This window comes from Eretmochelys imbricata, chromosome 14, assembly GCF_965152235.1.
Source record: "Eretmochelys imbricata isolate rEreImb1 chromosome 14, rEreImb1.hap1, whole genome shotgun sequence".
NCBI classification, from domain to species: Eukaryota; Metazoa; Chordata; order Testudines; family Cheloniidae; genus Eretmochelys; species Eretmochelys imbricata.
The window spans coordinates 47,120,311-47,143,158 of NC_135585.1; the positions used below are offsets into that span (position 1 = coordinate 47,120,311).

Consider the following 22,848-nt stretch of genomic DNA (forward strand, 5'->3'; position numbering starts at 1 on the left):
TATCTACAAGATCTCTACCAAGCATTCTTACAACCACAATACACACCTGCTGAAGTGAAGAAACAGACTGACAGAGCCAAAAGAGTACCCAGAAGTTACCTACTACAGGACAGGCCCAACAAAGAAAATAACAAAACGCCACTAGCCATCACCTTCAGCCCCCAACTAAAACCTCTCCAACGCATCATCAAGGATCTACAACCTATCCTGAAGGACGCCCCATCACTCTCACAGATCTTGGGAGACAGGCCAGTCCTTGCCTACAGACAGCCCCCCAACCTGAAGCAAATACTCACCAGCAACCACACACCACACAACAGAACCACTAACCCAGGATCCTATCCTTGCAACAAAGCCCGTTGCCAACTGTGTCCACATATCTATTCAGGGGACACCATCATAGGGCCTAATCACATCAGCCACACTATCAGAGCCTCGTTCACCTGCACATCTACCAATGTGATATATGCCATCATGTGCCAGCAATGCCCCTCTGCCATGTACATTGGCCAAACTGGACAGTCTCTACGTAAAAGAATAAATGGACACAAATCAGACGTCAAGTATTATAACATTCAAAAAGCAGTCGGAGAACACTTCAATCTCTCTGGTCACTCGAACTCAGACCTAAAAGTGGCAATCCTTCAACAACAATAAACTTCAAAAACAGACTCCAAGGAGAGACTGCTGAATTGGAATTAATTTGCAAACTGGAGACAATTAATTTAGGCTTGAATAAAGACTGGGAGTGGATGTGTCATTGCACAAAGTAAATCTATTTCCCCTTATTTCCCCCCCTACTGTTCTTGTCAACTGATGCGTTGGAGAGGTTTTTGTTGGGGGCTGAAGGTGACGGCTAGTGGCGTTCTGTTATTTTCTTTGTTGGGCCTGTCCTGTAGTAGGTAACTTCTGGGTACTCTTCTGGCTCTGTCAATCTGTTTCTTCACTTCAGCAGGTGGGTATTGTAGTTGTAAGAATGCTTGATAGAGATCTTGTAGGTGTTTGTCTCTGCCTGAGGGGTTGGAGCAAATGCGGTTGTATTGTAGAGCTTGACTGTAGACAGTGGATCGTGTGGTGTGATCTGGGTGAAAGCTGGAGGCATGTAGGTAAGTATAGCAGTCAGTAGGGTGGGGTTTATGTGACCATCGCTTATTAGCACCATAGTGTCCAGGAAGTGGATCTCTTGTGTGGACTGGTCCAGGCTGAGGTTGATGGTGGGATGGAAATTGTTGAAATCATGGTGGAATTCCTCAAGGACTTCTTTTCCATGGGTGCAGATGATGAAGCGCAAGTAGAGTAGGGGCATTAGGGGACGAGAGCTGAGGAAGCGTTGTTCTAAGTCAGCCATAAAAATGTTGTCATACTGTGGGGCCATGAGGGTACCCAATGCAATCCCGCTGACTTGAAGGTATAAATTGTCCCCAAATCTGAAATAGTTGTGGGTGAGGACAAAGTCACGAAGTTCAGCTACCAGGTTTGCCATGATAGTATCGGGGATGCTATTCCTGACGGCTTGTAGTCCATCTATGTGTGGAATGTTGGTGTAGAGGGCTTCTACATCCATCGTGGCTAGGATGGTGTTTTCTGGAAGATTACCAATGGATTGTAGTTTCCTCAGGAAGTCAGTGGTGTCTCAAAGATAGCTGGGAGTGTTGGTAGCGTAGGGCCTGAGGAGAGAGTCTACAGAGCCAAACAATCCTGCTGTCAGGGTGCCAATGCCTGAGATGATGGGGCGTCCAGGATTCCCAGGATTATGGATTTTGGGTAGCAGATAGAATACCCCTGGTCGGGGCTCTAGGGGTGTGTCAGTGTAGATTTGTTCCTGTGCTTCTTTAGGGAGTTTTTTGAGCAGATGGTGTAGTTTCTTTTGGTTATCCTCAGTGGGGTCAGAGGGTAATGGCCTGTAGAATGTGATGTCAGAGAGTTGTCTAGCAGCCTCTCGTTCATATTCTGACCTATTCATGATGACGACAGCACCTCCTTTGTCAGCCTTTTTGATTATGTCAGAGTTGTTTCTGAGGCTGTGGATGGCATTGTGTTCGGTACAGCTGAAGTTGTGGGGCAAGTGATGCTGCTTTTCCACAATTTCAGCCCATGCACGTCAGCGGAAGCACTCTATGTGGAAGTCCAGTCTGTTGTTTCGACCTTCAGGAGGAGTCCACGCAGAATCTTTTTGTAGTGTTGGTAGGAAGCTTTCTATGGGTTACTGTGTGGTTAGAATTCCCTGGGAATGGTGGGTAGAGCTAGACATTAATTAGGGTGTCTTGGTAACTTTTTCCCTTAATTTTGAAATGCAACTTTTCTCCTTTGTTCTCACTGGACTGAGCCTATTTTCTTGGAAAAAAATAATGTGGCCAGATGCCGCTGCCCCATTCTGGGACTATGAGGTGCCCATCTCCCACCTAAGCCCCCAAGTGAGTCATGGACCAGGGAAGATTGGCATTCAGCTGCCGATCTTGCATGTGAGGCCTGATCCTCCCAGCATGGCTACCAGATTGGGTCCCATTGAAACAGCTGTCCAATGAAAGAGGTGGTGGTCCCCACCTCATAACTTCAAGCCCAGTGGTTAAAGCCCTGAGCTGGAATATGGGGAACCCAAGGTCAGTCCCACCTCCCTACCAGGAAGTATTTGAACCCTGTGTCTCCCACCACTCAGATGGGCATGTTAATCACTGTGACGGGGTCCCCAGACTATGGGACTGCTGAGCCCTCTGTCCCACCAACCTGAGCTTCCCCTCACACTGTGATGCCGATGAGAAGCTACAAACCTCTAGCAGGTGCTGCCCTTACTCTGCCATCCACCGGCAGGGACTCACCCAACCGACTTACACGAATGCTTTTGCGAGCAACTCATGAACCAACAATAGAGAGGCTCCAGCTGATTCACCCAGCTCCTCAGCCTTGCACCGCAGAACTTTACCATCTTGCACAGAAGCCTGGCCAGTGTCAGTTCATTTCACCCAGTCCGCCCCTCCCTCGATGTGGACAGGACACACACTAGCCTTTGTAAACTGACCTGAGATTTCCCAAGCACTTCAACCAAAACACACTGTTTTAGGTGAAATATAAAAGAGATTTATTAGCTACAGAAAGATTATTTTAAGGGATTATAAGTAGCAAGTGTAGAGATCAAAGTTGGTTTCTCAAGAAATAAAAATAAATTTGCAGTCTGAGTTCTACAAACTAAATAGGATTTCAGTCAAGCAGTGTCTCACCCTGACAGATGGTACAAGCAGGCTACCGATCCTCACTACACAGGCTGGAATTGCTGTCCAGCCCGGGACCCTTTTCCCCCATTCAAAGTCTTTGCTCTTCAAACGTTCCTCCAGGTGTCAAGTTGTTTGGGGGATGTGGGGGTGGAGGGGAGGGAAGAAAAGCCAAGTATTAGGATCCTTCAGCCTCTCCTGTTATAGATGTTCCACTTGGGATAAATAATGAGAGTGATGGGAACAGAGGGGTTGGATCCGGGGTCCCCCCCTGCTCAGGTGGGTGCCCCAACCATTGGACTACAGCGACGTTCTCTTTCTCTCTCTGTCCCAGTGACTGTTCCATGGTAGATAAACACTTAAATGGATACTGGCCAGAAAGTGAGAATGACTCTGGGGTCCTGTGGTCAGGGAGCCCATCTGAGGGGCGGGAGCTCCTGGGGCCAGACCCCCAGCTCCAGTCGCTCCTTCATTATTTACCCACAGTGAGCCAGCTGCAATAGGGGAGACTGAAGAATCCCACCTTCAGACTGCACCATAGCTCAGTGGTTACAGCACCCACCTAGAAACTGAGTAACCCCAGTTTAAATCCTTTCTCCTCCTGTAGCAAAGATGGGGGCATGGAACCTGGGTCTCACATGTCCCAGGCAAGTGTGCTGTCACTGGCTTAAAGTTATGAGGTGGCCAGCAGCACCAAAACAACCCCCTCCTCTCCCTCCACCCACAGGTTGTGTGCAGCGCAGCAGGGGCCTAACTCATTCCCAGAAGAAATGCCTCAGGCGGTGGGTTCCCATTCGTGGATTGCTAAGCAGAGGTGGAGGCCCCCCAGCACTGCAGACTTAGGCACTTATCTTTGCGAGAGGGGCAGGGCTTAGGACACTCCCCTGTTGTTCGCATCTCCCATTAGCTAGTTTAGATGGCTCCCCACCTACCATGCCGGCTCTTGTGGATGGCATTGTAAGGTATCTGTCTGTCTCCGTTCATTGTATAGGGAGACTAGGTGCCTAAGTCAGGCTTTGTGGGTCATAGTGTTGTTCTTGTGATGTTCTAGGCACCTAAAGATGACGTGCAGTGACGCCCAGAGTTGCAACATCTAAGTCCCTTCATGGATGCCACCCCTAGTCATTGAAATTAGAAGCTCACAGAAAACAAAGTCACAGCCCTGGCTGAGAGTGGGGTGTCTCCCTTTAGATCCCATCTTTGTGCTGCGGGGAAGGAGGGGGGAGGAGGTTCCAGGGGACATAGAATTAAGAGGCCATAGGACTGGGTGGACAGGATGATGCCAAGATCATAGATGCTTGGGTGTGTGAGGCTAGACAGGCTGATTTCAGGGTCCCCACTGGGATATACCCCCCGTCTCTCAGGGACACAGTTTGAGCTGGCTTTCCATCCCCAGCCAGAGCCAAGGGCGGATTCTCTCCCCAGGGACGGAGCCCGGCGGGAAAGTGAAGATCGGGGCCTCATCTCCAGCATTGATAAATGTCACCTGCCCCTGTTCACAGTCCAGACAAACCCGGATCCTGCTGGGGGCCCGGCTCAGGTCTAGGGGGGTCACAGGGGAGGTGAGAGCCTGGTACTGGCCCTGCCTCTGATCCACAGCCCAGATCCCCTCCTCAGGGCTAAGGCTGATCCCTCCCTTCCTCCTCACAGACTCTCTGGCCACCCCCACAGCCCAGAGTAGCCCCACCCCCACCTCCACCTCCCAGTAATGTCTCCCTGAGGTGAACCCCTCACAGCCCAGCACACAGCGCTCAATGTCAAATCTCTCAGGATTCTTGTGGTGGGGCACATCCTGCCATGTGTCTGCCCATCTCACACTTTTCCGATCCTTAGACAGGACAAGTTGTGGATGAGCCGTGTCTGGATCCAGTGTCACATTTGCTAGGGGGAGAGAGAATCAGAGCGTTAGGGGCACAGCTCCGCCCTGGGGGAGTGTCTCATCATATCAGTGACAGAATCTGTCCCTGCTGGAGTGTGAACCAGGAAATCTCCTTCCTCCAGGATTTAGCCAGCTCTGAATGGGGAGCAGCTCTGAGATCTCAGCATTCACTCCTGAGTTTCACTCCCCAGTCAGAGACAGGTCAGTGACAGAGCATAAAGATTTACTGACCCAGTCCTGAGACAGAATCTTTCCCCTCGTGCACCCATCTATCCCCAGAGTGGGGATCAGAGACCCTGGAATCACAGGGAAGCCCTAGGAGATTTCCCCTCACATCATTCACATGGTCACAACTATCTTTTCTCTGATGTACCCTCCCTCCCTTGTATGTAAAGTCCTGGAGCTTGGACGTCTCTTGTTAACACCAGCCTGACGCCTGCTCCATCCTGCCACAGGTCGGAGATCTGTCGATAGTGACATGATTCCATAGATTCCCTAATTAAAACTCTGTAACTAGTCATCAGGGCCAGACAAAGAGAATTATCATTCTAGATTTTATTTCTAACAGAGAGATTTTTATTTATGAGCAAGGAGCTTCTACAAGAGAAGAGAGTTGGGGTGGAGGGGCTGATATAAATGAATGAATGGAGAACGTGGATGAGATGGTTAAAAACAGCAGAAAGTTGGGATCTGATGGAGAGAACAGAAAGGGGAGATCACTATGAATGGAGAAAAGAAGCACAAGATGAACACTGATCACAGGGACTCCTTGGTTTGAACTCGTGTGTCTGGTCAGGGCTCTTGTTCCTCTACCTGACACTAGGGCGGGGATCCTAAGAAACAGTAAGTCCTCAGGTTTCAGAGTAGCAGCCGTGTTAGTCTGTATCCGTAAAAAGAAAAGGAGGACTTGTGGCACCTTAGAGACTAACAAATTTATTAGAGCATAAGCTTTTGTGAGCTAGAGCTCCGATGCATCCGATGAAGTGAGCTGTAGCTCACAAAAGCTTATGCTCTAATAAATTTGTTCATCTCTAAGGTGCCACAAGTACTCCTTTTCTTTTTAGTAAGTGCTCAGTCACTTGGAGCAGGGACGTTTCCAGAGTTATGGGAGCAATGTGTAAGCAGGACATGTGAGGATGGTCCATTCCTCTCCCTCCTTTGAACCTCAGCACCCTCCCTTCTTCCACCTGGGAAATATTATAGTTTTCTCCTTGTTTATTTGCACAGCGAAAGGGAGCAGGATCCCTCATTGACTAAATATGATTTTTAATTACCTGCATCACCCAGGGATCTCCTCCACTCTGGAAGCAAACACATAGATGGGGATGAGAATTAAGCCAGACAAATGCAGTATCAATAGGATTCGTAATCATAGAAAAGGCTGTATCAGTGACAGACACGAATAATAATTAAAAAAAACACCCTTACCTAGCTCTGTTTGAAGTTTACCTAAATAATAAACAAAAAAAAAATGCCACACTCAAGACACATGTACAGTCCTGGCTTCCTACCCGTTACCGACGTAACAAGTTATGCAATTAGTATTGGTTGTGTCGCTTATGATTTTCAAGTTGACATTGTCACAGTCATTGAAAAATCTTTCATAACATAACATTGGTTCTGCCAGGAGAAAAACTGAACTTACTGATAGTGTTGAGATGTTTCCCTAAAAAAAGAAAACATAAGTACAATTATTAAGAGACATTTTCAGTGACTCCAGATTTCAAAGGATCTTTTCATTATGAGTCCTCAAGTAATAATAATGTTGCCCCTCCACCAAGCTGTTGCAGCTCTCCAGGGACTTGCATGTTGGGTTCCCAGTGGAAGAGAAATCAGTGACACAGGGTCTGGGTACCTTCTTAGTGTAATTTGATTATTTACATACATAGACCTGTCCTAGAACACAGATGGTCACAAACAGCACACAGGCAATCAAAAACCCCATAAGGCAGGGATTTTCATAGGAGCCGAGGGGAGTTAAGAGCCAAAGCATATTGAATTCCAGTGGGAGTTGGGAACCTAACTACCTCAGGCCCCACGGAAAATCTAGTTAAACTAGTGCAAACCTAGTTTTAGGCTTATCTTAAGATGAATAGGAACAGTTTTAAACTAAACTGAAGTAAGGTCTTCTTAAATTCATATGTGTCCACATAGGAGCTTGCTCTGGCTTAAAAAAAATCCATTTAAATTCACATCTTAAGCTGGTGTAACTTTCTCATGTAGAAAAGTCTAAACTGTCTGTTCTAAGGAGAAATCTCATTCTGATTACACAGCATTTTCCCCGTTGGAGCTTTACCTTTTAATTTGAACAGAAAAAGAGTAAGGCCGACGAACACCAACAAAATCACCAAAGTCACACTCCAACCCACCATCCAGGGAGATGCTCTTGGGAAAAAAGAATCTGAAACACAAAGCCCACCATTAGTTTGAAAACAGTAATAACCAAAAGTAAACTTTTATTGTAGGAAAATGCATCACATCAGGATTTGCATCAAATACGTGTGGAAAAATTTGCTCCCTGCAATATAAAAACTGGCAGAAACCAATTTTAAAAAGAGGTTCTGGTCACACTCCTTTGGTAGTACTGAATGATGTATTAAATACTAAATACCACCCTACACCTCATCCCCTCCTCTCCCTCTCTTTCTCTAGGTGGAGCTAGTCACATCACTTGTTGTTAAACACACTTCCCATTATAGGGTCTTCTTTTCCTTTGCTCATTACTTTGCCGAACTTTACCATTTGGGGAGAACATTTCCATGCTGGGTGTCTGCCTCAGGCTGAACTTTTCTTTTTGAAAAGTTTCAGCCAAAATGGTTCCACTATTTCTGAGAATGGGGTTAGGGAACAACACATTGTTCTGATCCTTAAAAAAAGAAAAATCAGTGTGTGTGCACACATGGGTATGTGTGTGAATAATTATCTATATAATTAGTAGTGGGCTTGTTTAGATTTTAATTCTGCTTCCCTTACACACGTTCTTACTTTTGTTGACTAACCGGGGCCTCTGACTCCATCACCCAACCCAGGAGCCAATTCAGGGAAAAGTGATTCCTTCTTTTTATGAAATTACTACTACAGTTAAAACATGTAGGAAGAGAAATCATAATTACTCATCAAATTTCCCCACAGAAAACTTACACGTAAGTAAAATTTAAACTTTTGTAACCCCGGGGAATTTCAGAGTAAAAGAAAATCTGAGGCTTTACGAGTGGAAATCAATAATTAAGGGAGAGCAGATAAATATCCAAATACTCTTCACTTCAGCACAGGAATTCCTGGCAGAGGAACTGATCCACTAAATGGGGGCATAGGAACTGATCCAAATCTTATTGATGTCTTTAACGGGCTCTGGATCACGCCCACAGGGTTTTGTTGTTATGGCAAACCCTTTCCCTGTGAAGTTTGTTAAAGGGTGAGAAATCAAACTTCATATTAAAACGTGGACCTTTTAGTGAGTGACACACTCAAATGATTGTTCCCGGGGCTCCAGACTTTCATGGCCCTGCCTTGCTTCTGACCTGCCATGAGCAGAGACTCAACAAATCTCCTCTGTGTTGAAGAGATCACAGCATATCACTTCTCCCTCTGCATATTCACTGGGGCAAGAAGCCTAGTCCTTGATCCATCAATCCACTAGGAAGCACAAAGTCCAACCAATCAGTAGGGCCCCCAATATATCTTACCACTGCCCTGTGGTGACTGGATGAGAATGAAAATCTAATGTGACTTTAAATATCCATTTCATGTAATATGGGACTACAAACACTAATCATCCTGTTTGGATCACAATAACATACATATATAGTGTTACTGCAGGGCACTTCCATTCAGTAACATGTTTGGATTTCTTTTACATTTAACCTTAACCCTGAATCTACTGGGTTTAAAATGCTTGTTTTGGGGAGAACTACAATATCCCTGGAATGCATTTTACCCTAAAGTGTGCTCTCCACCTAAACTTTATCTTAATGTAGCTTTTTGTGAGGGAATATTTTAACTTGTGTATTATTTAACCATCTGATTTCTTCCTGTTGGATATTACAGCGTGGGGTTTTGGTGGTCACTGACCTGATATATAAAATGTTATTGATTCTTTTTCTCGGTTCAGGTGGGTGTTCCTTATGGCACAGGACAAATTCTTGTTTGAATTTTCTGTTATAACGATAGAATTTTTTATTTCAAAGAGACCATGTTGCTCTTCAGATTTGGTTTCAGTTGATGAAGATAAAGGCTGCCCTTTGAGATTTCTCCACAGCGCCTCGGGCTCTGGGTACCATCCGGACGACTGACACACCACTTGGATCCCTCCATCCTGGTGACCCTCAACAGAGATGCGAGGTGCAGAGCCTGAAGCTAAAATGAATCCATGTTAAATCAGATAAATATACAGCCCAGCATATAAAAGTTTACATTTTCAACAAAAGGATTGAATACACTTTATTTATGGCTGATATTCATGGAAACATGTCTTCAACGGGACTTGAGCACTTGTTAAACCTTTGCTTAACTGTGCTGCAGTACTGGGGTCTCCGAGGTGGAAGCGAAAGCCTTACAGAATGTTGGAGCGTCTTATCAGCAGTGTTGTCGGTGATGTGAAGGGGGCAAGGAATTCAAGAGATTTTCCCCTTGAGTTCTGATTTTATAATGTTGGAGGCATATTTGTTATGCTTATGACCTCCGGGTGGCCAATGTGAGGTAGCTATTTGCTCTGAGACGCCTTAATGGTGCTCCAGGGAGTTGTGGCGCACATGAAGGAGTTTCTCAAGATGGCAGCTCGGTTAGTTGTCACTGTGAACATGTACCAGAATAAAAGATCCCCTTTTTTAGTTCTAATCTCTTTTGGGTCTCCATGTCCACTGAAGGCAGGAGAAGGAATGGGCTTAATCTGCAGCAAGGGAGATTGAGGTTCGATATTAGGAAAAGCTTTCTAACTGGAAAGATAGTTAAACTCCAGAACAGGCTTCCAAGGTCGACTGTAGAATCTCTGTCATTGGAGGGGTTTTTTAGACCAGGCTGGACAAACCCCTGTCAGGGACGGTCTAGAGTTACTTGGTCCTGTGTCAGCATAAGGGGACTGGACTTGAGGACTTCTCAAGACCCCTTCCAGCCCTACAAAGGCGATGAGGATAAAATGAAAACAACAGGCACCAAGTTCTACACATTGCATGAGTAAGTGAAAACCTCTTTTTTTTAACTGTAAAGAAAAAATGGCTGCATGTGGAAAAAATGAAAGAGCATAATGTATTCCAGGAGGACTGGATTCAGTACTCAGAGACAGACTCTCTCCGTACTTCATCACAAATGATACAGATGATGATAACAAGAAACACGCCATTTTATTGAGCGTTTGTGGAGCAAAAACCTATAAAAAAATCCTTTCGAGGCCTTTTAAATTATTATGGTAATTTTTTTCCCAACTTGACATCTATATTGGCTCCATTACACAAACTGTTATAGAATGGAAGAAATTCCAGTGGGGTCAAAAAATAGCTTTTGCAAAGCAAGGAAATTACTAAAGTCATAAGACTGGCCATACTGGATCAGACCAATAGTCCATTTAGCTCAGTAAGCTGTCTTCCAACAGTGGCCAGTGCCAGGTGCTTCAGAGAGAATGCACAGAATAGGTGATCATCAAGTGATAAATCCCCTGTCACCCACTCCCAGATTCTGGCAAACAGAGGCTAGGAACACTTCAGAGCATGGTTTTACATCCCTGCCCATCCAGGCTAATAGCCATTGATGGACCGATCCTCCATGAACTCATCTACTTCTTTTCTGAACCCTGTTATAGTCTTGGCCTTTACAACATCCTCTGGCAAAGAGTTCCACGGGTTGACTGTGTGTTGTGTGAAGAAATATTTCCTTTTGTTTGTTTTAAACTGCTGCCTATTAATTTCATTTGGTGACCCCTAGTTCTTGTGTTATGAGAAGGAGTAAATAACTCTCCCTTATTTACTTTCTCCACACCTGTCATGATTATATAGACCTCTATCATATCTCCCCTTAGTCGTCTCTTTTCCAAGCTGAAAAGTCCCAGTCTTATTAATCTCTCCTCATACAGAAGCCGTTCCATACCCCTAATCATTTTGGTTGCCCTTTTCTGAATCTTTTCCAAGTCCAATGTATCTTTTTTGAGATGGGGCAACCACATCTGCATGCAGTATTCAAGATGTGGGCGTACCAGGGATTTATATACAGGCAATATGATATTTTCTGCCTTATTATCTTTCCCTTTCCTAATGATTCCCAACATTCTGTTAGGTTTTTTGACTGCTGCTGCACATCGAGTGGATATTTTCAGAGAACTATCCACCATGACTCCAAGCTCTCTTTCTTGAGTGGTAACAGGTAATTTAGACCCCATCATTTTATATGTATAGTTAGGATTTAGTTCATTATGATAGTCAGAAAGGACTAGTATTGTCTGGTGACACGTCACCATACGAGGTGGGTGCGGTACTAGCCCACCAAATGCCAGCTGAATCTGAGCGTCCCATCACTTATGCACCAAAGTCACCAGCTCCAGGAGAAAAAAAATACTATTCCCATCTAAAATGAGAAGGGCTAGCTGTGGTTTGTGGGGTAAAGAAGTTCCACTCTTACCTATATGCCAGGCATTTTTTTATACACTCAGACCATTAACCTCTGAAAGGTCTGTATGGTGAGAGCAAACCTGTACCCCAATGGCATCTGCCAGAATCCAGAGATGGACTCGCTTATCAGCTTATGACTATGAGTTTGAGTATAAACCTGGGAAAGCATTCACTAATGTGGATGCTCTGAGTAGATACTGAATAGCCTGGCCAAAGTACCTCAGCCTACAGAAACCCTCCTGCTTATTGCACTGCTGTTCACTTCTGTAATTGATGCAGCGCAGATAAGAAAGACAGAGAGGCACTGTAGTGGGGTGGCTGCCCCACTCCTATGCTAGATGGGGCTTCAGCAGGCCAGAGAGGCTGCGCAGGTGGGCGGCCAATCAGAGAAGGCCAATCAGAGAACTTTAAAAGTTTTGCTTTCAGAGAGTCATAGATTGTAATGCCAGACAGGACCACTGTGATCATCTGGTCTGACGTTCTACCTAACACAGGCCATAGGGCTTCCATTAATTCATTCTGTTTGCCAGAAGCTGGGAATGGGCGACAGGGGATGGATCACTTGATGATTGCCTGTTCTGTTCATTCTCTCTGGGGGCCCCTGGCACTGGCCACTGTCAGAAGACAGGACACTGGGCTAGATGGACCTTTGGTCTGACCCAGGAGGGCAATTCTTGTGTGTTTAAGTCCATACGCTGGGATTCAGCTAGAGCACATTTGATAACCACAGGTACTGGAGCGGGGGCAGTGTGTCTTGATGCCAATGGAACCGTCACTGAACAAAGATTTTTTTTTAATTATTTTAATGCAATTGAGGTGAGGAAATGTGCTCTCTTCACTACTGTCCCAGCCCAGACCAATTGCAGATCAGCTGATACCTGCAGCAAAGAGTGGATTATTTTGGGAGCAAACTCATCTTTAGGCCTGCCAGAAGCCTGTTGTGGATTTTCAGAGTCTGTTCTGATAACGTTTAACAGCATAAGCAGAACTGCATATGTGTAGTGATCATGTTTGTGAGGAGAAAAAAAGATAAAAGTAACAAAGCAAGAAAAGATTGGTTTGAAGTAACACTAAACCTGTACTGACAGAGGAGGAGAGAACATGGAAATGGGAGACTAATTGTCAAGGCTAATTCCCCACTCTGCCACTTCGAGTGCAGAGGGTGGGGGCCCGCAATGACTCTAAAAATTAATATTTGCCACTCCAGGCTTGTACTATTTCAAAGATTACAACATTTCTCTGACCTTGGATTGGTAGATGCTGCCACCACCCAAGTGCAGAACCCCTTTGAGAGCCCAGGAAGGCGCACTTGGGAATTCCTTCCTGTAGGGTACCCTGAAGCCCTTTCTCACACACACACACACACACACCTGCCCCCGGGAAGAGCTGAGAAAGAAAAAAATAAAAGATCAGCTGTTGCCACCAGCTAATTTTAAAAAGTGCACAAACCTCTTAAGACACAAAAATCCAATCCTGTTCTTAAAAAAGGTAAATTTTATTTTAAAAAAAGAGAAAACACATCTGGGAACTCAGGCTATTGCTAGATTTTAAAAGAGCAACTACAAGGATTAAGCACCAAGAATAGCTTTCTTGAGGTCCAGCTTAAAGGTTACAAGCAAAACAAAAGCACCTGGGGTTAGCACAGGGGAATCCACAAGCCATAAAGAAATAAAAGGGATAAACCTAATCACGTCTTCCTAGACATTTCCTGCTCTACTTACGTATCTGGGGTTTCAAATGAGTAGTTTCTAGGTATGATACTGATTTTCATACCTGGCCCAAGCTTCTTACAGCATAGCTGCTGCCCTGTCCGCCTCTCCCTGGGAGAGCAACGACAGACAGACAAAAGGGGAGTCTCTTCTCCATATTAAAAAGTTCTAGCCTTCCCATTGGCTCTTTTGTCCAGGTGCCCATTCACTTCCTTTTACCTACGCATAGCAATGAGACTTTTTAACCCTTTACAGGTAGAGCAATTAGAGAACAGCTACTAAAAGGGATTTTATAGCTATTGGCTGGCTGGGTGTCCATAAAAGGGAGCTACCGCCCCCGCACCCCATTTATCACACTGATACATACATATAATATAACCAAGTTATAAATAAGCTTGGTTAATAAAGGGAGGTTGAAGCTGTATTGTCCATTGTTGGAGGTGACTGACGGGATCATCCCAATGAGCTTCCAGCCTGTGAATAATTGATTGCTACTTGCTGAGTGTTTTGCCTTAAAGATTTGTTAGACCCACCTGCTGAGTAAGTGAATCTCAATCCAACAACATGAACTGTTTAATTGAAAATGTTTTAGTATGAACAGATACATTTAAGGATAATGGCATAGAAAAATCTTGCCTCTCTCTCTGGCCCAATGACTTTTCTACTATTTATAAATATTTAAATAGTCATTGGGCCAGAGAGAGAAAAAGAGACTGTAGTCCAGTGGTTGGGGTTCAGCCATGGGAGGTGGGAAAACCCCAGTCCAGACCCCCTCTTCCAATGGTTTGTCCAGATTGGATAAATAATCAAAGATTAATTAGAGCAGGAGGACTAGCCCTTGGGTCTCCCACCTACCAGGTGGGTACCCTAACCACTGGACTACAGAGAGTCTCTCTCTCGCGCCTAATGACTACTTAATTTAATGATTACTTTGAGGATCTCAGGGGCACCTAAATTTTCGACTGAAGTGGGGAGTTAGGTGCCCAAGTGCTTTTTTGGGTCTGGGTCTAAGAGCCATCTAAAAAGAGACAGACACATGTTACTAACCTGCTACCTTCAATTCCAATACAGCTTCTTCATGAAAGACACCATCTTGAACAAAACAGCGGTACTGTCCTTCATCAGAAAGTCTGATATTGACAATTCCCAAGGCAACGTTCCCACCCGCAATGCCAGCTTTCAAAAGCTCTGTCCTTCCATGATATTCTGGCATCTGCTGCCCATACTCATCCTTCCCATGCTGATACAGGTGCACAAATGAAGTGAACTCAGATCGGAACCATCTCACTTCCATGTTCTCAGCGCTCATCTTGGGGGACAGGTGACAGGGTAAAATAATGTCCTCACCCATGATGGCAGTGACAGGGTGATCAGGTCCAATCACTGTGAACCGGGCTGTAAAATGCACCAGGGCATAGAAAAAATAAAATAAATATATTAAATATTCTGTGCATCTATTGCAGTGCTCTGTCATTGAATAGGATGTGTCCTGAATTTATATATGAATTTTACAACAATGCATTTGGATAACTATAATTTGTATATCCATAATTTATTAGTTTAAATCAGTGGTTCTTAACCTGGGGTGCACACACCCCCTGGGGGTGCGAGATGCCCTTTCTGGGGGTGCGAGACATGCCGGATTTTTTTAGAAGGTAAATCATCGAAAACACAAATTAGGCACAGGCACGTAAGTACAACTACTTTGTTTCATCACCTACGTATTTATTAACGATTACTGTAATATACAAACAGAAAATCTATTTTCAAGTTTTTAAGCTAATGGTAGTGAAATTATCTCGCTACAAAATACAGTATACCGCCACGTTGGGGGGTGTTTCTTGATGCATGCACAGATGATGATGTGGCAGCTTTGTTTGAATTCAGTTAGCCGCTGTTAGCGCGCCGGTTACAGTTTACTTCCTCAGCAAAACTCCAACATCTCTGGGTCGTACTTGTGGATTTGTGTGTGCCCACTGTACTATTTGTGGTGAGTAATAACATAAAACTACTTTACATATATTTAATATGCATTTAAAAGTGTATAGGCCCCCCATCTCCATTGATATATTTTTTCATTTCAGTAACCCTTGCCATGTTGAAGAAACGCAGACGGAATGACGACTATGTTCGTTACGGGTTCATTTGTACAACAGAGAAGGATGGAAATCAACGACCGCAATGTGTACTGTGCGGCTCGTTATTTTCAAATGCCAATCTCAAACCATTGAAGCTGTCTGAACATTTCAACAAACAGCATGGTGGTGAAGCTGCTGGACATGACATTGACACCCCGAAGTCTACAAGGGCACGATTTGAACATAGCGGAACCTTGAGGACGTTTGGGTTTGTGTCACTTGAGAAGCCCTTGTTACAAGCATCCTATCAAGTGGCATATTTGCGTGCCAAGGAAAAGAAGCCCCCTACAGTAGCTGAGGAATTAGTGAAACGTTGTGCATCGGGAACGACAAAAATAGTATTGGGACGAGATGCACGAAAGAAGCTTCAGCAGGTGCCCTTGTCAAATGACGTGATCCATTCTAGAATTCATGTGATGAGCCAGGATATCTTGCAGCAAGTCCTAGAAGATATCAAAGCCAGTCCTCTTAAAGTGGGTATTCAGCTTGATGAGTCAACTGACATTGATGGCTGCAGTCAGCTGTTGGTGTTTGAGCAGTACGTGAAGGAGAAAGATCTTAGATGAATTCTTGTACTGTGAACCATTGCAATTAACTACGAAAGGAATCGATGTGTTCAGTCTCGTCAAAGACTTCTTTTTGAAGCATAAGATAATGTTTGACGTGTGTGCATCAATTTGCACCGATGGTGCCTCTGCCATGCTAGGAAAAAATTCAGGATTTGTTGCCTACGTAAAGAAAGAAGTACCTCGTATCATGATCACACATTGTATGTTGCACTCTCATGCCCTTGCCGCAAAGACTTTGCCTACAGAATTGAAGGATACTTTGTCTACTGCGGTGGGCGCAGTAAATTTCATCAGAGGACGTGCTCTAAATCATCGCCTCTTCCATGCTTTTTGCAAAGAAATTGGGGCCGAGCACACTGTCCTTTTCCATACAGAAGTGAGGTGGCTTTCCCGTGGCAGAATGCTTACTCGTATTTTTGAAATGTGCGAAGAAATAAGTCTCTTTTAATCAAAGCAGAAATTTAATTGGTGACTTTGAAAATAGAGAGTTTATCCTTTGCCTAGTATACATGGCAGATGTATTCACACACCTAAATGAACTCAACACATCTATGCAAGGAACTGGGATGAACACAGTAATGACCAGAGAGAAGTTGTCTGCTTTTATTCAGAAACTTCCAGTTTGGATAAAGCCTGTTGAGAAGAAATTTCACTAACTTTCCTTTTCTTGAAGAAACAGTTGTTTCGGAAAATGAAGGAATGACCATCGCAACTGAAGTGACAAAGCATTTGCAACAGCTGAGTGACTCTTTCTAAGGATATTTTTCTACGGGAGATCTTGATGTGGCAAAGAAATGGATACTGGATCCATTTCTCTTTAACCTGGATTCCATCAACGATAGTGATTTCATGAACGATGATCTCATTGAATTACGAGCCAATGGTCGAATCCGAATAGAGTTTGAGACAATGAAGCTTGAGAATTTCTGGTGTGCTAAACTAGCACCATTTCCACAACTGGCGAAGACAGCGCTGGAGATCCTTGTGCCATTTGTGACTACATACGTGTGTGTGTGTGTGTGTGTGTGTGTGAGAGAGGATTTTCATCACTCTTACACATCAAAACAAAGGCCAGAAACCACCTAAATGTGAGTGATGACATGCGTGTGGCTACTTCAAAAAACGTTCCTCGTTTCTTGAACATCATTGAACAAAAGCAACAGCAGAAGAGTCACTGAGCCGGTAAACTTTAAAATAAAAAGTGTGTAATTTTTCATGTATTCTTAAGTTTACTGCGAAATTAAAATAAATATAATTATCTCTCTTTCATTCTATAGTTATGACATATCTAGGTTTAAAGAACTGACCTACTTCAACGATTTTTGATAAGGGGTGCAAGAACATATTTTGAGAACCAAAGGGGTGCAGGCTGCAGGCTGCAGTAAAAGTTAAGAACCACTGGTTTAAATGGAAGCTGAAATATGTTTTGCCATTACCCTTACAAGCGGCTCCTGACAGATTTAACTTGCATAGCATTAGCAAACATTTCAAATCAGTGCTTTCTGTTGGAGATTGTTTTAAAGTTTTTTGACTGTTCTAAAAATATTTAAACTAATTTAAAGAACATTATTAGGGTACCATTCAGGAAATAACTTTTCTTCAGGAAGGGAGCGAAAATACATGTTTAATTTTAAGGAGATGCTTAAATGCTTTACTGAGTTAAGGCCTTAGCTTGCCAAATAAAGCACTGAATATGTTAGGAACCGACAGATTTAATGTTGCTGCTTTATTTCTCTCCACTTGTGTGTACGATGCAATCTTCAGTTATGTGATCTTACTAGCCTTGCCCCAGAACCCCCGCTTCATTCAGAGCCTGTTCAACTGGCATCCATGGAGAGGAAGAGGAGAAGGTTTCCTACAGCCAACCACTTGCTTGACTTGCTGCTCACAGGGCGTACTTTGCACTTGAGCTCTGTGAACTCAGCTGGGGTGTTTGAGCTAATACTTTCCCTCCTCTCTCTGTTTTTAATTTTAAGTATCCTCACACCTTCTTGTCAACTGTCTAAATGGGCCACCTTGATTATCACTACAAAAATTGTTTTTTCTCCTGCTGATAATAGGTCCTCTTAATTAATTAGCCTCTTACAGTTTGTATGGCAACTTCCACCTTCTCTGTGTGTGTGTGTGTGTGTGTATATATATATATATACATATCTTCTTACAATATGTTCCATTCTATGCATCCGATGAAGTGAGCTGTAGCCCACAAATTATTTATGGTCTAATAAATTTGTTAGTCTCTAAGGTGCCACAAGTACTCCTGTTCTTTCTTCATCCACCCAAGGAGAAGTATGTGCAGGAGGCCGTGTCCCATCGCTTGGAAAGCTGGAAGAGGGAAACAATGTAGCTGACATGAAGATCCCCAGGGGTTACCTCCTGGGTCCACCCTGACAGACACTTTGAATGGGCAGATCTTTATAACGCTGTCACTCTTAGGATTAAGAGGGTAACTCATTTGTGTATATGTTCACTTCTTTTAACCTGTAAATAATTTCTTTTTCTTAGCTAATAAGCCTTTTGATAGCTTATTACAGGATTGCCTTCAGGCATTGTCTTTGGTGTAAGATCTAGGGTACCAATTCATCTGGGGTAAGTGACTGGTCTCTTGGGACTGGAAGCAAACAGTGCATGATTTATGGTGTAAGTGACCTTTTATCACTAAGTCCAGTTTGTCTGGGTGACAAGATAGGCTGGAGAGTCTGAGGGGACTGACTGTGACTCCATGGTAAGACTGGTATAGTGACCCAGGAGTTTACATTTATTACTGGCTTGGTGAAATCTAATTACAGACCACACCGCCAGCTTGGGGCATCTGCCTTGTTTGACAGTCTGCCCTGAGGAAGGCACTCATGGCCGTGAGTCACTCCAGAAGCATGACAGTGGCTGAAGAGTTATTAATCCTGAAGTCAGGGGGAGACATTTTAATGTTACCTCATTTCAACCTCATCAGCTAGTCAAATTTTGGAGCCTCAGGGATGTTCCTGTGGGATGTACGCCAGATCTACACTACAGAGTTGGGCCGATTCAGGGCAGCTTACGTTAGCCTAACTATGGAAGTGCTACACTTATATTTTGTGCCTTCTGACATAACTACCCCGCTAGACTGACTTAATAACTCCACCTCCCCAAGCGGCATAGAGTCAAGGTTGATGTAGTTGTGTCAACGCAGTGTCAGTGTGGACACTGCATTGCCTACATTGACTGTTTCCAGCTCTCAGGAGCCTTCTTACAATGCCCTACACTGACAGTCCAGTCGATACAAGCACTCCTGGTGAGGATGCTCACCGCCGATACAAGGAGCAAAGCGTAGACATGCACAAGTATGCCGATGTACGTTAGGTCGATGTAATTTCGTAGTGTAGACATGCCTCAACAAATTGGCATAGCCTGGTATTCTCTTTGATGCAATCTTGTTTATTGAAAAGGAATGTACCAAGTCCTGCTTTTCCAAGTGCAGGAGGAACCAAGAACACATGGAACAGTTTCGTAGCTTACACTCCCAACCTTCCCTAACCAACAGACCCAGAAGTTCTCTCTCTCGAGCTTTTCCTAGGGTCGCACTGTGCTCACAGGCTCCTGCTTGGCTTCCTTGCTTGCTTGTCTCCACCTCTCTCTCCTTGTCTGTTCTCAGTTCTGTGTGTTCGTGCTCTCACACCCACATTTGGTCAAAATACCCAGAGGATTCCTCCTTGCCCATGTCCTTTCACCCTTCACATCATTGGTGCTAGTCTCTGGGCAGACTCTATTAAGCCTTGTTTTAGGTGTGGTCCCTTTTATTGCCTCTTACAACTGTCTTAAGTGAAAGGGTGCATTCACACGTCAGTTTGACTAAGATTTTAACTCAACCCATAACAAAGTTTCACCCAGCTCATAACAATTGTTATTTATATTTTCTTGGTGTTGATACACTTGGGGATTTGTGCTAATTTTTGTTCACTTTGGAATAAACTAGTGAAACAGAGAAATTTTATCAATCAAAACAAATAAATCAATACTCTAAGAAGCAGCAGAAGCCATGGACATTCCTACCTGATTCCAGCTTGTGAACATAAAACGTAATGAAGAAAATGATAAAATCGGGTAGAAGGGTTCTGGCTCTGGAGCTGTGGCAGATTGAGAGAACTTTCATCTCACTGTTACTTATCCAGATGACAAGAGAAAAGAGAGAAAACAAACAGTGTATTGAATGTAACATAGTTGCAATGATTTAAGACAAAAATGATAGCATAATCCTAACCAGCAAACCATAACCTTGTTTTAGACACTTTATTTGATCCCTTTATACAAGATTTGGTGCCACTACAGGACCTTGGTTGTAACAATGATCTATACGGTCCCAGTTCATGTCAATAACGTCACAACAGGTTAGACCAGTGGTGGGCAACCTGCGGGCCACACGTGGCCTGTCAGGCTAATCCACTGGTGGGCTGCCAGTTTGTTAACATTTGCACGGCCGCCTGCAGCTCCCAGTGGCCGCAGTTAAAAAATGTTTAAACAAAATGATGTTTTCATTAGAAAATGAATTAAAAAAAAACATTAAAAATGAATTTTCCTATGATTGGAATGTTTCTAATTTTTCAGTGAAATGATGCTAAATGAGAATATATAGTTCAAGTTGATTCAAAAAAGAAATTCTAATCAAATTGATCAAAACAATTTATTGACCCCTCCCCTATTCTTGCTAAAAGAAGAGTAACAATGATTGAAAAAAAAAATCTGTTTCAATAATATTTGATTAAAAATGAAAAAGTCTATAAAATATTAAACAAAAGTGAATTATTGTTGTAAATGTGTTTTAAAATTATTTTTTTACTACCTTTAGTCCTATAGATTTCCTCAGGAAATCTCCCCTCCATACCGTTCACACAGTAGGAGATGATCTGTCAACCGCTGTGTAAATATGCCTCTTTCTAAATTATGTCATGAAGCCCTTATTCAGCAGCACACTTGAGCTCATGGTCTGCTTTAGGCACATGCTTAATTCCCCCTCACTTCAGAAGGAGAACAGGATGTAAGTTTCTGTCTTGATTGATTGTGGAAATACTTTCAAGGGAAAAAAGGAAAATGATCAGAAACAACAGGATTCAGCCCCACAGGCAGAGGTAGAAACTGGCACGTTAAGAGGCAGAAGGACAGAACAGCCGGGAGTGTGGCACAGTGAAGCTCGTCCGGTATTCTCAGTACAGGAAGTTACTTGTTACAAATCTCCCTGGGACGTCACTGAGAACAAGGTCGGGCCCAGGGTTCTTGAATGAAACGTACCCGCAAAAGAAACAAATTTCGAACCCAACCTGCCGCGCAAATCCCGAGTTACGCCGCTAGGACAAGAGTCTGAAAGGCATCGGAGTGTCGATCATTGTGAACCTACTTGTACTGTAGTGTTTCCATAACGTGTAAATCAAATTACACAGGGTTATTTAATCTTTGTGTTAGTAACAATCTGGCCAGGCAATGAGCAGTCCACATGAGGGGATACAAGCAATCATTTTGAAGCAAAATTAACCTACCTGATTGGTCCTTCTGGAGAAATTGTACAATCTCCAGGGTGGGATCAGACTCCGTGGGGTTTGTTGCGATGATTTCCACTGTCGGTGACTCTTTCAGTTGATCCCATTGCAGGGCTGAGTCCCTGCCTACCAAATCGCTGCAGTTTCGCCAGCTTTTCCTCGCCCTTCGGGGAAGAAATCTCTGGGCTCCGAGCAGAGCCCGGGGCTTCCCTCTGGCAGCGCTGCCCGAAATTGAAAGCGAAAGTCAAGTCACCCAGGAGGTCACGTGACGAGATTAAATTTTCTCTTAAAGAAACAGCCACCGCCCTGCTGAGCTGGAAGGGCCCTGCCAAGCCAGCAGCCTCCAGCATTCAGGGGGGCCAAGATACCCAGAGCCAGGGCAGTTCCCTGCAATCCTCTGACGAAGGTTTCTAGGGCGGGCTGCTTTATTTCTTCCACCCTGGCAGGACCCTTTCCCGCACCCCTCAGGGTAACTAAGTTCAGCAGCCCCCTTGCAGCGCACAAGCCAGCCGCATCCAGAGCCGGGCGGGTTCCAGGTGCCAGAAGCAGCTGTCTCTGCCTTTGTTTGTTAGTTTGTTTTGGCCATTCCCTTTACTCTAGTTCACAGAAAAGCAGGAAGAACACTGTCTTCAATCTCATTCCCGGATTCAGATCACTTGGGACACCAGATTGCTTGAGTCTGCAGGGACAGATCCTTCCACCTCAGCAGGACTGGAGCTGTTTCTGTTAGAGAAGACTCGAAGGACACGGCTACACTGGCAGATGTAGAGCGCTGGGAGTTAAACCAGCCTTCGGAGAGCGCGGCAGGGAAAGCGCTGCAGTGTGTTCACACGGTCAGCTCCAAGCGCACTGGGCGTAGCCACATTTGCGGCACTTGCAGTGGCATTGGGAGCAGTGCATTATGGGCAGCTATCCCACAGAGCACCTCTTCCCATTCTGGGGCTTGTGGGAAGAGGGCATGCGATGCGGGGCATTCTGGGTCCTGTCCCAACGCTCCATGATGTATCGGTTCACATCCCAGCAATCCCTGTGCTTCTGTCCACATTTAGCGCCATCTTTCAACATTTCTTGTACTGCACGCTCTGTCTTCCCTTTCAGTCCGTGGGAATGGAGCCTGAGCTGCTGAGGAATAACAATTTTAATGCTGCCCCTGCGACCTGCTGTTTCTACAACGAGCTGGCCCCAATACTGGGGGGAAGTAGAAATGCCCATTGTGATCCTTGGAGACCCCGCTTACCCTTTAA

General features: G+C 44.3%; 1 protein-coding gene across 7 annotated transcripts; it reads right to left on the reverse strand.

Moving 5' to 3' along the window:
• Positions 1 to 3,052: 3,052 nt before the first annotated feature.
• On the reverse strand, positions 3,053 to 21,835 carry LOC144274286 (butyrophilin subfamily 1 member A1-like). 7 transcript variants are annotated; one of them, XM_077832982.1, is made up of 9 exons: positions 21,605 to 21,835; positions 20,127 to 20,230; positions 14,438 to 14,785; positions 9,157 to 9,441; positions 7,382 to 7,486; positions 6,731 to 6,751; positions 6,514 to 6,534; positions 6,360 to 6,386; positions 3,053 to 5,087 (listed from the first exon to the last, which is right to left on the reverse strand). In XM_077832982.1, the coding sequence occupies exons 2-9, from the start codon at positions 20,224 to 20,226 to the stop codon at positions 4,567 to 4,569; spliced, it is 1,428 nt and encodes a 475-aa protein (XP_077689108.1). In that variant the 5' UTR covers positions 20,227 to 20,230; positions 21,605 to 21,835; the 3' UTR covers positions 3,053 to 4,566. The 7 variants fall into 7 exon arrangements, with proteins under 7 accessions (XP_077689108.1, XP_077689107.1, XP_077689111.1 ...); XM_077832981.1 differs by having other exon boundaries at positions 20,127 to 20,236; XM_077832985.1 differs by lacking the exon at positions 21,605 to 21,835 and adding an exon at positions 20,914 to 21,571.
• Between the last annotated feature and the right edge of the window lie 1,013 nt (positions 21,836 to 22,848).

Bases quoted from the DNA above. Each gene is read 5' to 3' on its own strand.
- LOC144274286 (XM_077832979.1), bottom strand. From the start codon at position 20,292: ATGTTACATTCAATACACTGTTTGTTTTCTCTCTTTTCTCTTGTCATC. The intron at 6,535-6,730 runs GTAAGTTCAGTT...TTTATTATTTAG, and splicing joins GAAACATCTCAACACTATCA to GTAAACTTCAAACAGAGCTA. The intron at 6,387-6,513 runs GTAAGGGTGTTT...GTTTGCTTCCAG, and splicing joins TAAACTTCAAACAGAGCTAG to AGTGGAGGAGATCCCTGGGT.